This window comes from Gastrolobium bilobum, unplaced genomic scaffold (assembly GCF_033153095.1).
Source record: "Gastrolobium bilobum isolate Gb01-03AN ecotype WA unplaced genomic scaffold, APGP_CSIRO_Gbil_v1 utg5060, whole genome shotgun sequence".
Lineage (NCBI taxonomy): Eukaryota > Viridiplantae > Streptophyta > Magnoliopsida > Fabales > Fabaceae > Gastrolobium > Gastrolobium bilobum.
In genome coordinates this window covers 488,493-503,599 of record NW_026899124.1, presented here as the reverse complement: position 1 = coordinate 503,599, position 15,107 = coordinate 488,493, and the positions used below count along the sequence as shown (strand labels likewise).

General features: G+C 39.7%; 1 protein-coding gene across 1 annotated transcript; it reads left to right on the top strand.

The window, feature by feature from the left end:
- Positions 1 to 9,862: 9,862 nt before the first annotated feature.
- On the top strand, positions 9,863 to 14,684 carry LOC133287476 (dimethylnonatriene synthase-like). The gene is made up of 2 exons (XM_061485107.1): positions 9,863 to 10,885; positions 13,505 to 14,684. The coding sequence occupies exons 1-2, from the start codon at positions 9,899 to 9,901 to the stop codon at positions 14,135 to 14,137; spliced, it is 1,620 nt and encodes a 539-aa protein (XP_061341091.1). The 5' UTR covers positions 9,863 to 9,898; the 3' UTR covers positions 14,138 to 14,684.
- The last annotated feature ends 423 nt before the right edge of the window (positions 14,685 to 15,107 follow it).

The following is a 15,107-nucleotide window of genomic DNA, read 5'->3' as shown; positions in this document are numbered from 1 at the left end:
AGCTCACCAAACAGCTCCAAATACCCAGAATAAGATGGTGCACGAAAATGCACTACAAGGTGGGTCCTTTCTTCACAAAGATGACCACTTGGAGCTCCCACAACCAAGACAAAGCTCCAACCACCCAAGCAAGGAACTCAGCCCCAAAAATCTTCCCTAAACAGTAACCTAAACTCAGCAAAACTGAACCTCACCCTCACAAGACACCCACTCAAGTGTTTACAAGGTGAAAGGTGAGGAAAAACAAGTAAAAGTTGAAAACTCGGTCTTCAATGGTGAAGTGAAGGCAAGGAACACTGAAGGCTGACCAGCACACACCAAAACCCACGTACAAATGGCTGAGGATCAGCCTAGGGTTGTGTGTAAGTGGCTATTTATAGCCGGTTTAAAGTTAATCACACAATATTAGCACTAATAGCTACACTTAGTATTTTAATCCCAAACTCAGGATTCTTAACCTACTTAATTTTACAAGAACTATCATATTTTTATTTTATTTTTTGGAGCACCTTTCCGTACGCGCTTTTCCCATAGCCAGTATCAGTTCTGGCACCAGTTTTCATTATTTTAACTTGAAACTCGTTTTACAAGTCCTATATATTATTCTTGTAATATTCATGCACTTATTATAATTTTTCGGGATACTTTATCGGTACACATTTATACCGACTAGCAGAACCGGTATCTGCGCTTTTCGTCCGAAAAGTGACTTTTTGCATTATTACTCACTTACCATAATTATTTAAGCCTCATAATAATTATTAGGGTCAATTATGAAATTATTTCTTAATTCTCATATTTAATTAATTAACGGTGCAGGTTCTTACATTCACCCTACCTTTTTAACGATTTTGTCCTCAAAATCAGAAACATACCTGTCTCGGAAGTCAGGATACTGCCGGAGAAGCTCGTCCTCTCGCTCCCAGGTACACTCTTCAGGAGTTCTTCCTGTCCTTTGTACTTTGACCATCAGAATGATCTTGCTCCTCAGCTGCTTCTCGCCACGATCGAGAATTCGGAGTGGTCCGACGGGAGTTCTCAAGTTCTCTCGAACCTTCACATCATCCGGTTGCACCACGTGCGAAGGATCCGCAACGTATTTCCGAAGCTGAGAAACGTGAAACACGTCGTGGATGTTGGCTAGGTTCAGAGGCAAGGCAAGCCGGTAGGCAACATGTCCTACTCTACCATGAATCTGGTATGGCCCAATAAACCGCGGGCTCAGCTTCCTTACTTCGAGTGCCCGTCCAACACCGGTGACAGGTGAAAGTCTCACAAACACGTGCTCACCCTCACTGAACTCCAGTGGACGATGCTTAACATCATAATAGCTCTTCAGGCGATTCTGTGCCTGCTTCAGCTTTTCCCTGATCATCTGGATCTGCAGGGTGGTATCTTGGACAAAGTCCAAGCCAAACAACTCACGATCTCCAACATCAGACCAGCAGGTAGGAGTACGACACCTCCTACCATACAACGCCTCGTAGGGTGCCATGCCCAGGCTAGCATGGAAACCGTTGTTATACGAAAACTCAACCAACGGAAGGTACCTATCCCATGCTGAACCCTGCTCCAACGTGCAAGCCCTCAACATGTCCTCCAATGTCTGGATGGTCCTCTCAGTCTGTCCATCAGTCTGAGGGTGATAGGTTGTACTCAGTCTCAACTGCGTACCAAAAGCCTCCTGCAGCGCCTCCCAGAACCGAGATGTGAACTTCGGGTCCCTATCGCTAATGATACTCTCAGGCACCCCGTGAAGCCTCACAATCTCGCGAACTTACAGTTTGGCTAACTGCTTTGTAGTGAAGCTCACCTTCACTGGAAGAAAATTGGCAGACTTGGTCAATCTGTCCACAATGACCCAGATATAGTCATAACCAGCCTGAGTCTTCGGCAATCCCACCACGAAGTCCATGGAAATGCTATCCCATTTCCATTCTGGAATCTCGAGAGGTTGCAGTTTACCAGACGGCTTCTGGTGTTCTATCTTCACCTTCTGGCAAACTAAGCACTTAGACACAAAAACAGCTATGTCCTTCTTCATGCCCGGCCACCAATAGTTTCTCTTCAAGTCCTGATACATCTTGGTAGCACCAGGGTGGACAGTAAACTGGCCCTTATGAGCCTCTGTCATCACCTCAACAGTCAACGGACCACGAGGAACCACGATCCTCTTCTTAAAGGTCAATAACCCATCATCATTCCAAGACACTCCGTCCTGGTTCTTCACATAATCAAGGCATTCTCTCTGCACTTGCGCCTCTTTGATCTTTTCCATGAGCTCGTTCTCCACTTGCACGATTTCCATTTCGAGAAGTGCACCCCCAAACAAGGAAGTCACTGTCAGATCTCGAAACTGCTCAATGATGTCATAATCTCCCATGGTCAAACTGGATAGACTCACGGATTTCCGACTCAAAACATCAGCTACCACATTGGCCTTGGCAGGATGGTACTTCAACTCAAAGTCGTAGTCCTTCAGATATTCCATCCATCTTCTCTGTCTCATGTTCAGCTCTTTCTGATCAAACAAATACTTTAAACTCTTGTGATCACTGAACACCGCAAACTTCATCCCAAACAGGTAATGCCTCCAAATCTTGAAAGCAAACACAATAGCAGCCAACTCCAAATCATGAGTCGGGTAGTTCTCCTCATGAGGCTTCAATTGCCTCGAAGCATAGGCGATCACTTTGCCCAACTGCATCAACACACATCCGAGCCCCTTTCTGGAAGAGTCGTTGTACAACTCAAATTCCTAAGCAGGATCAGGAAGGATCAACACAGGTGAAGTAGTCAGTCTCTCCTTCAACTCCTGGAAACATTCCTCACACTCGTGAGTCCACACAAATGGGGTCTCCTTGCGGGTAAGGCGAGTCAATGGCAGAACCAGCATGGAAAATCCCTTGATGAACCTCCGATAATACCCTTCCAAACCCAGAAAACTCCTCACTTCGGTTATCGTATTGGGCCTCTCTCAATCTAGCACGGCCTCAATCTTTTTCGGGTCAACTGCAACTCCTTCTGCAGAAATCACATGGCCAAGAAACTTCACAGACTTGAGCCAAAACTCACACCTCGAAGGCTTAGCATAAAGCCTTTTCTCCTTCAACACTTGCAATACAATCTTCAAGTGCTCAGCATGCTCCTTCTCCGTCTTGGAGTAAATTAAAATGTCGTGAATGAAGACAATCACAAACTGATCCAGGTACAGCTGGAAAATCCTGTTCATGTAATCCATGAACACAGCGGGTGCATTTGTGAGTTCAAAAGGAATCACCAAATACTCATAGTGACCGTATCTCGAACGAAACACGGTCTTCGGGATGTCTTCCGACTTCACCCGAATCTGATGGTATCCGGACCGGAGATCGATCTTCGAATACACACAAGAACCCTTAAGCCGATCCAACAGATCATCAATGCGTTGAAGGGGATACTTGTTCTTGATTGTCACCTTGTTCAGCTGCCTGTAATCGGTGCACAATCGCATAGTTTCGTCTTTCTTTTTCACAAAAATGTCCGGTGCTCCCCATGGAGACACACTCGGTCGAATGAAGCCTTTCCCAGAAAGGTCCTCAATGTGCTTCTTCAGCTCAGCCAACTCTGGTGGCGACATCCGATATAGAGCCAATGAAACGGGCCCCACACCAGGCAATAAGTCAATGGAGAACTCGATCTCCCTCTGCGGTGAAAACTCAGGGATGTCCTCAGGAAATACCTCGAGGAACTCCCTCACCACAGGAATGCCAGTGATATCCTCCTGTGTCCCACTCACTAAACCTCCCAACATCACATAGCCAAATGCCCTTGATCTCAAGGCCCTCATAGTCTGCAGGACTGAAATGAACGACGAGGAACTGGATGTGGACCCACACGGAGACATCATCACTCTCTTGGCACAACAATCAATCAAAGCACAGTTTCTGGACAGCCAATCCATACCCAGAATAATCTCAAGGTTGGCCATCGGCAATCCTATCAGATCCACCGAGAACTCACGGCCATCCCACTGAAACGCCACATCGCGATGAACAGTGGAGGAATCAAACCTTTCTCCGGTGGCGGTGGTCACCCGCAATGGTGAACAAAGAACAAACATGGGCAACTTAAGCCCCACAACAATCGTGGTAGCAATGAAAGAATGCATAGCCCCGGAGTCAAATAACACATCAACAGAAGATCCACCAATGGAAACAGTACCTCTAACCAGGTTCGAAGCTCTGTCCGACTGCTGACGATCCAAAGTATACACTCGCCCCGTGGCAGGTGGCACCTCTGGTGCCGCTGTAGGTGGAAGGGGAACCATTCGCAATGGAACTTCCTGAACTGCTGCAGCTCTCGCCGTCAATGACGGACACTCTCTAGCATAGTGGCCTTCCTTGCCACACTAGAAACAGATAGTCTGACTGGTAGCACACGGCCCCAAATGAACCTTCCTACAACTCGAGCACCTGGGAGTACGAGGTCTCGCTGAACTCACCTGAGTAAAACTCCTTTCGAAATGACTAGGCGCCTGCCTAGCAGCCAACTGCTTCCCTTTTCCCTTGCCAGCAAACTTCCTGTCCTTCCAGGAAGTGGAACTACCAGCTACCTTCGTCTCAGCCACCTTGGCCTTACTCGAGTTACAGAAATCCTCGATATCTCGACACTGCTGCACCAGTGTCTCGAAGTCTCTAGAAGCAAACCCCGCAAGGTAACCAACAATGTCCTCACTAAGTCCCATGCGGAACTTAGCAGCCAAGAAAACAGGAGTAGGTCTCTCCATCTGGAAGTGCGCAAACTTCACTAGCTCATTGAACTTGGCCAGGTACTCATCAACAAACAACGAGCCCTGAACCAACCTGTCGAACTTTCCCTGTTTCCTCTACTGTGCATCATAGGGAAAGTATCTGCCCAAAAAGTAGTCCTCAAAGAATGGCCATGTCATAACATGACCCTGCATCTCAAACGCATAAGAGGTGTTCATCCACCACTCATGGGCATCGCCCTCCAACATGTAGGTAGCGAACATCAGCTTCTGCAGGTCGGTACACTGTATGACCCAGAAGATCTTGTTTAGTGCCTATAGCCATCTCGCCGCAGCAATAGGATCATAAGATCCATCAAAAGAATGGGGCTTATTCTTCCTGAAAGCGTTCAGCCGACGGTCAATCACGTCACGGTCCTCAGTAGGCTCCATAAAGGGTTCCATCACCCCAGTGACATGAGTAGCACTACCAATGTGACTCAGGCTCTCATCCTGAACACTAGGTGGAGGCGAAAGCGGTGGTGGCGGTGGAGGTGGTGGCGGAGGATACTGGCCAACAGCAGGACCAGCCCTCATCTCCTCCAACATAACTCGCATCATGGTCATGTTCGCCAGTCGATTTTCCTTGAGAGCATCCTCTGTGGCCTTCTGGTTTGCTTCTCTAGCAGCGTCCACCATTGCCACGTTGGCCAATCTAGTGGCCTCTTGCATCTCAGCCTATACAGTCAGGATTGGGTCGGGTTGACCCTCAACAGTCTCTCGTGTTCTCCTGGATCCTTCCATGACTCTGCACAAGTTACACAAATTATGAGTTGATCAGGCCCACGCAATGTGTTCACATATACATCATCCTAATAAAACCCAGCGGAGCAAACACACAAGACAGACACAACCAAACATCCTAATCATTGCAATACATACATGCTTATCCCTCGAACCATTGCTCTGATACCATAAAATGTAACACCCCGTATATATCCGGTAATGTTATCATATCATCGTATTAAGCTGCGCTTAATTAAAAATGCGGAATATCTTTTTCTTTTCAATTATGACGTCATTATCATTACCAACTTGCTTAATTAATCATTTAAATAAAATCATGCCTGTATGTAAATTGCAAAAGACAGCTAACTGAAAATCTCATTAATTGAAATAACAAATATAAGTCTCTAGTCACGGAACTACAACACGTAGACCGGACAGCCTACTAAGTTAGACATCTCAACTCAAAGTACTAACATAAAGTGGCATGGACAAACCCCATGCTCACCCAAATAAGGCATCAAGCCCAACATGAGTCTCAACATCAACAGCATAATAAGGCGGAAAACATAAACATCATCCAATCCAGATATGTCAGCATAAATATAACAGCAATATCATCAGCTAGGCTCTGGCCTCCTGCCGCTAGAGGCATCAGCCCCCATATTACCTGAACCTGAAATAAGCGTCCCCAAACGTGGGGTGAAATCTCTAAACAAGAAATCTCAGTAAGACAAGGGGTCCTCAACGATCTTCCACCCCAAGCTCACTTACATGTGCAATATAAGTTCTAAAAGCAGTAATTCAATATCAGTTCCAAAATCAGTGCAATGCAAGAGATATTCATGTCATGTGTGTTATAACTATTCTACTGATCAGAGAAATGCAGGAATACGTCTATTACCTATATAAATACCAGCCCATGCTGTACCCGCCCACAGAAATACCCCATGGCATCTTGTTTAGACGGAACACCACATACATATCTATAGCATTTGCACTTAACAGTTCGATAGCATTCCAGCAAAACAATACATGAAAACACATCATGCATATAAACCATCCCCCCATGGAGTATGGTGGAACGGAGAATGGCTAAACTGAGGACACGAAAGCTTACCTTGCAAGCTAGCTATCCAAGCCAAAAGTCCACAATACCTCAGAGTCCACAAACAGCAAGATCACAATCTGATTTAGGACCAGCAAGCATATCAATAAACATAGCTCATACGTATAAACATAAAGACTACGTTTTTCCTTTTACGTTTTACGTCTTAAGGCTTTCCACAAAGCCACAAGCCCTAAATCCATTGATTCTGACTTAAATTCATTATTACAGAAGTACCTCATCATCATACTAGGGTCCACAAACCCATACAAACCTTCTGTATGAACAGTGCAGCCACTATTCTTCGAAAATTCAGAATATCCGGATATATGTCGGGGGCATATCCGGATATCTCTCTGCCAATATCTGGATATCAATATCCGGATATCCAGATCCCCATATCCGGATATCAATATACGGATATCATATCCGGATATCCATATCCGGATATTTCGCGACAGAATGCAGTTTCTGCATTTCGGGAAGATATCCATCAAAGGCCCAACTTTTACCAATTAAGAACGTCTAAGCATGCATTTTTAACCTCTTTTAAGTTCATAAACAGATTACATACTTGTTTAACTTATTAAACATGCCAAGAAATCTTTTTTAACCAAAAGAACTCATGATCAAAGGTGGTAACACTTACCCAAGGCTCAAAACAGAGAAGGGAGTGCTCTTGGAGATCACCAAACAGCTCCAAATACCCAGACTAAGATGGTGCACGAAAATGCACTACAAGATGGGTCCTTTCTTCACAAAGATGACCACTTGGAGCTCCCACAACCAAGAGAAAGCTCCAACCACCCAAGCAAGGAACTCAGCCCCAAAACTCTTCCCCAAACAGTAACCTAAACTCAGCAAAACTGAACCCCACCCTCACAAGACACCCACTCAAGTGTTTACAAGTTGAAAGGGGAAGAAAAACAAGTAAAATGTGACAACTTGGTCTTCAATGGTGAAGAGAAGGGAAGGAACAATGGAGGCTGACCAGCACACACCAAAACCCACGTACAAATGGCTGAGGATCAGCCTAGGGTTGTGTGTAAGTGGCTATTTATAGCCGGTTTAAAGTTAATCACACAATATTAGCACTAATAGCTACGCTTAGTATTTTAATCCCAAACTCAGGATTCTTAACCTACTCACTTTTACAAGAATTATCATATTTTTATTTTATTTTTCTTTGCACCTTTCCGGTACGCGCTTTTGCCATAGCCAATATCAGTTCTGGCACCAGTTCTCATTATTTTAACTTGAAACGCGTTTTACAAGTTCTATATATTATTCTAGTAATATTCATGCACTTATTATAATTTTCAGGGATACTTTATCGGTACGCATTTATACCGACTAGCAGAACCGGTATCTGCGTTTTTCGTCCGAAAAGCGACTTTTTGCATTATTACTCACTTACCATAATTATTTAAGCCTCATAATAATTATTAGGGTCAATTATGGAATTATTTCCTAATTCTCATATTTAATTAATTAATTTTCTTAATTAACGGTGCAGGTTCTTACAGAATTCACACGCGCTCTCACCTTCTTCATCGGCGCGTGGCGCCTACGCGCAGCAACTTATGGCGGCACGTGATAGCGCTTGGAGTCTCTTCTCAAACGGATCAGGTCGTCTTCTTGTTTGGTTTTTTATCCTCTTTCACCCTATGTGGTTGATTTCTCAGATTGGCCACCGAAATATCACGAGCATACCCAAAATAGTGACGAACGCGCTTCTTTTTTCATCTTCTTGATCTTCTTTTATGACCATTTTGTAATACAACGAAAAACTATACAAAAATTAAAATAAAAAAATCAAGGAGGAAACCTAATCATAAGGAATTAGCCTCCTTGTTACATCCCAAGAAAATAAAACCAAATCTCTACCATGGATTAAAGCCAAAAACCAAATAAAAGTATCAATTTTTATAAAAAGAATTATAAAGGATACACATGCGAAATACATACCAATAAACATAGAACCCTAGGTGTCATATTTCATGAAGCAAAACTAATTACATGAATAGTGAAACTAGATTCACATACCAATGTACAGCCAAGGCTCTGATACCAATTGCAGGAACTATTGGATTTATGCGGAAGCGATTTAAGGCCTAGTACATTGGTATGCTTACCAAATCATCATCATTACACAATTACCTCTTGGTGCGCAAATCTCGTGCAGAATCTTCTCATGTATGATTCCTCTTATGAACTGCTCACCTCAATTCCGCTTCACGAACAACCTCCTTAAAGTTGGACAGTGGCAGATCTTCCAGAATATATCTCAAGGGAAAATGGTAAGTGCGCGGGCACTCTTTCACTTTCAGGTAGATGACCTTCCCTCAGCCTCTATAACTACCAAGTGAAGACCAAAGAGGCTGATGACTATAAGTATAGGAAACCCTAGCCCTAAGCTGAATGGGCTTTAGGTTTCTATTGCTCTTCTTACACACTAGGCCTTATTGGGCTTTAGTGAAAGAGCAAAATCCAACAAAGGGGAATTTTGGAATCACAGAAAAACCTAGATGCACTCCGTCATTTCATCCATCCTGCTCTGATTCTATGACTTTTATCATCATCAATCTCATCACCTTTTTTTAAAATTGATCCCAGGTATCTAAAAGCATATTTCTTGGGTACCTCTTGACCAAGTAGATGCACGGGATTTTGATCTCCATCTCTTACAAGAGAAAACTCACACTTCATATACTCAGTGTTGCTCCGGCTTAACATGAAAACTTTAGACTCTAACGTGCTTATCCACAATTCAAATTTCCTATTAACATCGTCTTTGGTCTCAACAATAAGCACAATATCATATGCAAAAAGCATACACTACGACACTTCCTCTTGAATGTCTTTTGTTAGTTCATCCATCACTAAGACAAAGATATAAGGACTAAAATCCAAACCTTGGTGTACACCTACTGTAATAGGAAAATAACTTGATATTTCATTACATGCTTTCACACATGTAGTAGCCCCAACATACATATCTTTAATTGCATTTACATGATGATACTTTTTTCTTCTTAATAACTTGATGTTCAATTCTGTCTATTGTATCAGAAAAAAAATATGGTGTGCTAGAGTTACTTTTATTTTATCATATATTATCAGAATTTAAGTGACAGACAGAAATTTTACAATTAATGAAAGGACCCACCATCACGAGTACTTACATTCAAAATTAGTTATGTTGTTATATATATCATTAATAATTCTCTTTCTTGTTATTTACTAAAAATAAAAAATCCAGATCCTATAAATAGATGTGCAAGTATTGTGATTACTCAATCCTCTCCAAGGACCCTATGGATCTTGCTTTCAATTTCCAAACTATTTCTGCAATATTAGCTTTATTGATTGTATATACTGTTTTTAGGTCTATTACAACAAAGTACAAGTACAACAAAGTGCCTGAACCATGTGGTGCTTTACCTTTCGTAGGTCACCTCCATCTTCTAAATGCTAATGAACCATATTTTAGGACCTTTTCAGCTATGGCTGAGAAATATGGTTCAATCTTCTCCCTCAGGCTTGGTTGCCACAACACCTTAGTTGTGAGTAACAGGGAAATTGCCAAAGAATGCCTCATAACAAATGACAAAGCTTTTGCTTCAAGGCCAAGCATAGCTGCTGGGAGATACATGGGTTACAACAATGCCGTTTTGGGTCTTGCCCCTTACGGAAAATACTGGCGTGACATGAGAAAAATTGCCACTCTCGAGATTCTTTCAAGTTACAGGCTTGAAAAGCTTAAGCATGTTAGAGACATAGAAATATTTTCTCTTGTCAAAGATTTGTACAACTCGTTATCATTTGCAAAGAATGAGAGTAATTCAATTGAAGTTCCTCTAAGCAATTTTTTGGAACACATGACATTTAATTATATTGTGAAGATGATAGCAGGGAAGCGATTTAGAACTGAAACCATAGGGCAAGAAGACAGTGAGGCATGGAGATTAAGGAGGGCTATCAAAGATGCTACATATCTCAGTGGTGTTTTTGTGATGGCTGATGCTATTCCTTATCTTGGTTGGTTTGATTTTCAAGGGTATGTGAGTTTCATGAAGAGGACTTTCAAGGAAATAGATCTGATTCTTGATAAGTGGATGAATGAACATGTGAGAAACAGAGTTCAAGATGAGAATGGTGGATGTGAGCATGACTTCATGGATGTGTTGATATCCACGTTTGAAGAGCATGATGTGTTTTGTGGCCACAAGCGGGAGATAGTGATAAAAGCAACGGCACTGGTACGTTTTCCATATATGCTCTTTAGTAGTTGGATATTAATTAGTAGTAATTTTCAAAGGCATACTCATATACATTAAGAAATTTATACAAAGGAGACAGATATTTTGATTCCAATGAATTACATTAGTTAGATGTACGGAAATAAGGTAGGTATTAAGATTTGTTATTCTTGGAGTCAAAATTTTTTTTCTCTTATATAAATAATGATATTAATATTTCTTGTAGTGTAGGATATATTTTAGAATTTATTATTTCTCATCTGGTAGAAGATAAAATTATATCAGACATATACTTAAAAGTGTGTGTATCCCATATTTTTTCTTTCTCTATCTTTTCCTCATATGTATGTTCCACACACTTTTATGCGTGTAAGAAATAAATTTATCTTCTATAATATAAAAAATATTAAACTCATAATTTTATCTGCTACACACATGTAAAAGTGTGTGAATATGGCGAGAAGAGAGAGAAAAAGAAAATATGAATTTCACACACTTTTACGTGGGTATAAGAGATAAAATTATTTTTTATAATATAAAAAATATTATTCCAATAAATAACATATAGAGTAAACATCTTTTTTGGTCCCTGACAATATCTACGAAATCCTTTTTAGTCCCTGGCAATAAAAAAGGACCAAATTGGTCCCTATAATTATGAAAAAAGTGCTACATTAGTCCTTATGTCAACTCCTCTGTCACTAACGTGGCCCTTTTTACATACTGTGTTAGGGACCAATTTAGTCTTTTTTTTATTGCCAAGAACTAAAAAAATTTCGTAGATATTATCATGGACCAAAAAAAATGTTTACATATATTTTGATTGGTACATAATCAACTTATCAGTATAGTATAAGAATAATAAAACTTAGATTTTCATTGATTTGACTGTTGGGCTATTGTAATACAATTATTTCGTTTTCTGCAGTTTTATATTCTAATTCAGTCACTTAATTATCAATAATGTAAAGTAAAATACACTCCACGAAATATGTCCTTAGCAATGATCTGTAGGACAAAGTTAACCTTACTCGCTGGTCATTCTTGAAGTTGTAGACTTGTAGCCATATATAGCAGGCTTCTGAACTGGCCAGCATAAAGTATAAATGCATATAACTTGTTCAACTATTGTTTTCGTCCACAAAATATTTACTCGAAAAAATTTCCCTCCACAAATTGGAAGATTCTTTTGTCGGGGTTCAATAATACAGGGCAATAGATATTTTTCCCAAGGAACTGATACTGATGTATGATACTCTACGTAAATATCGAAAAAGACGGATAGCTCTGTTCCATGGATTTCAGAACCACACAAATAACGATTTATATGGGTTCATGACTTCCTGTTGATATTTTTCTAAAAAAGGCATGGTATTATGATTATTATTATAAATTACTTTACTTTTATGAGTATGTAATTTTTAGAATTACTGTTAATTTTTTTTTTGTGATGCACTAACTTCTAACAGAAATCTAGTTATTTTAATATATCAGCTATATGTAATGTAAAGCATATATTTTGATGTACCAAAAAAAAAAAAAAAGAAGCATATATTTTGAGTTGCGGATAAGAAAGTCAAAGGAAAAGGATATGAGGGAAAGAGAGAAAAACAGAGAGAGAAAAAAGAGAGGTTAATGGAGATAGAATTTTTTTTTTTACAAAGTTTATATTAAAAGCTATAAATTTATATTTATTTGTTATAAAATTAATTAAAAAGTTAAATTCTTTAGAAAAAATATTGTAAAGTGGTTAGTTAAAGTTACGGACTTATACTCTTTTGTTACAAAAAGTTAAAGAGTAATTTTATTTTGATACATTAACTACTAAATATTTTAGAACGAAAAGTTTCTACTAAATATTTTAGAACGAAAAGTTTGCCTGGATTATACACAAAAAATATCTTTTATGTTTTAAATTACTAAAAGAGATATAAAAATATCGGAAATTTTATTAGGTTAAAGGTAAGAGATACCAAAGTGTAGTGGCTCAGTTGGTAGCATAGGAACTGAGTGGTAGGAGAGGACCTCGATTCGAATCTCACCAACACCATCTGGGGAGGGGCATAAGTACCGTAATCCTTGGACTCGCACCCGAACTCTGGATTAGTTCCATAGGCGGCTCAAAGAGTCGAACCCGTAGAAATACCAGGAGGTTCTGATTCGCCTCAAATAAGTAATTAGGATCAGTTTCCAAATAAAATAGATACCAAAGTGTGTAAGCCACCGCATCCCGCCGTAAAATTGCAACGTACACAGAACAATTAATCATACCTAAGCATGTTCTAGTTATTAAAATTCAAAATTATATAAACAAAATCCCGCGAAGCAAACGTTCACATTTTTTAAACTATTTTATCGAAATGCATTCTATTATTTTTTCTTATTATGTAAATGTTACGGAAATACATTTGTTAATTGTTACACTTCAACTCCCCCTATGACAAGCGTGTCATAATAAATTCAATTAATATTTATTTGTTTTTTTGGGTGTTAACCTTACTTAACAAGTACTTTACTCTTATGTATTAGATCCATATTCTACTCAAATTTCTGTTATGTTTTTCCTGATCCAAATAAAATAAAATAAAAAAGTCTTTAACTCGCCAAATTTTGGTACAGATTCTTATCCTTACTGCCTCAGGAAGCACAGCCATAACACTAACATGGGCACTTTCCTTGCTTCTAAACCATCCAAGTGTCCTAAAGGCTGCAAAACAAGAGCTAGACACCAAAATAGGAAAAGACAAATGGGTTCAGGAATGTGACATCAAAGACCTCAATTATTTACAAGCCATTGTCAAAGAGACCCTTCGTCTATACCCACCAGCACCCTTAACAGGAATTAGGGAAGCCATTGATGATTGCTACGTGGCAGGTTACCATGTCCCAAAAGGCACTCGTTTGCTTATTAATCTATGGAAGTTACAGAGAGACCCAAAAATATGGTCCAACCCTGATGAGTTTCAACCTGAGAGGTTCCTCACCACTCATGTAGACCTTGATTTTCAGAGTCATAACTTTGAGTTTATCCCATTTAGCTTTGGAAGAAGGTCATGTCCTGGCATGACATTTGGGCTGCAAGTGGTTCACTTGACTCTGGCTCGGTTGCTTCAAGGGTTTGATATATGCACAAAATCAGGTGCTCCAGTTGATATGAATGAAGGTTTAGGAGTGGCCTTGCCTAAGGAAAACACACTTGAAGTTGTGCTCCATCCTCGTCTTCCATTGGAGCTTTACGAAAGTCTGAAGTAAAAATAAGAGGAAATACTTTTTTTTGGTCCTTATCAAAATTTACGATACCCGCTTTAGTTCCTAACAAATAAAAAGGCTCATTGTGGTCCTTAAAAAATTCAAATAGACTCATTTTAGTCCTTATAAGGACTAATATGAGTCTTTTTTTAATTTGTGAGGGACCACAATTTCAACTAAATGGGTCCATTTTAAATTTCTTAGAGACTACGAAGGGTCTTTTTATTTGCTAGGGACTAAAATGAGTATCGTGAAATTTGCTGAAGACTAAAAATGATATTTACTCTAAAAATAAAGAAGGGGTAGCACAGATCATGTAGATCAACTGGCTTTGACGAGGTTCTGTTGTCCTGTCCGGCCGAATTAATTGATGAATCGGTGAAGAAATATAAAAATAAATAAATAAGAGGTGTAAAAAATGAAATTAAGCGAGTTATATCTTTATAATTCTAGTGTGTGTAACACAAAGTTAGCGTCTGAGTGTTGAAAATTCATCCCTGAGATGAAGCCAAAAATAATTTGCTTCTGGGTTGCGTGTCTTGTTACTCTAGTGGTTTATGTTTTAATGGTAATATCATCTTTTATTTTTAAATATATTTGCTTGTGTCTCTAAACTTCTCTTTCATATTATACTTTGACGTTTTGTTGGTTATATTATTATGCGCAGCTTAGCTTAAGTAAGTCAAGAGGGACAATTATTTGAAGAGGGTTTATGATATATGAGAATTGTAACACCTTGTTTTCCTTATCCGGAACGCTACGCAAAATGGTACAGATGCGCACTTAATTTTATAAGGATATCATAAGACTTCCTATAAATATCAACATGGTTATCTTGAAATTACGTGACAAATTAAAACTTTTTCTTTGTATCCTTTATGTTCACGACATTATAATAAACTATATAGCCACATAACTGCATAAAATTAAAACTTAACACCAAATTGTAACAGCTACCAATTCAATAAAAACG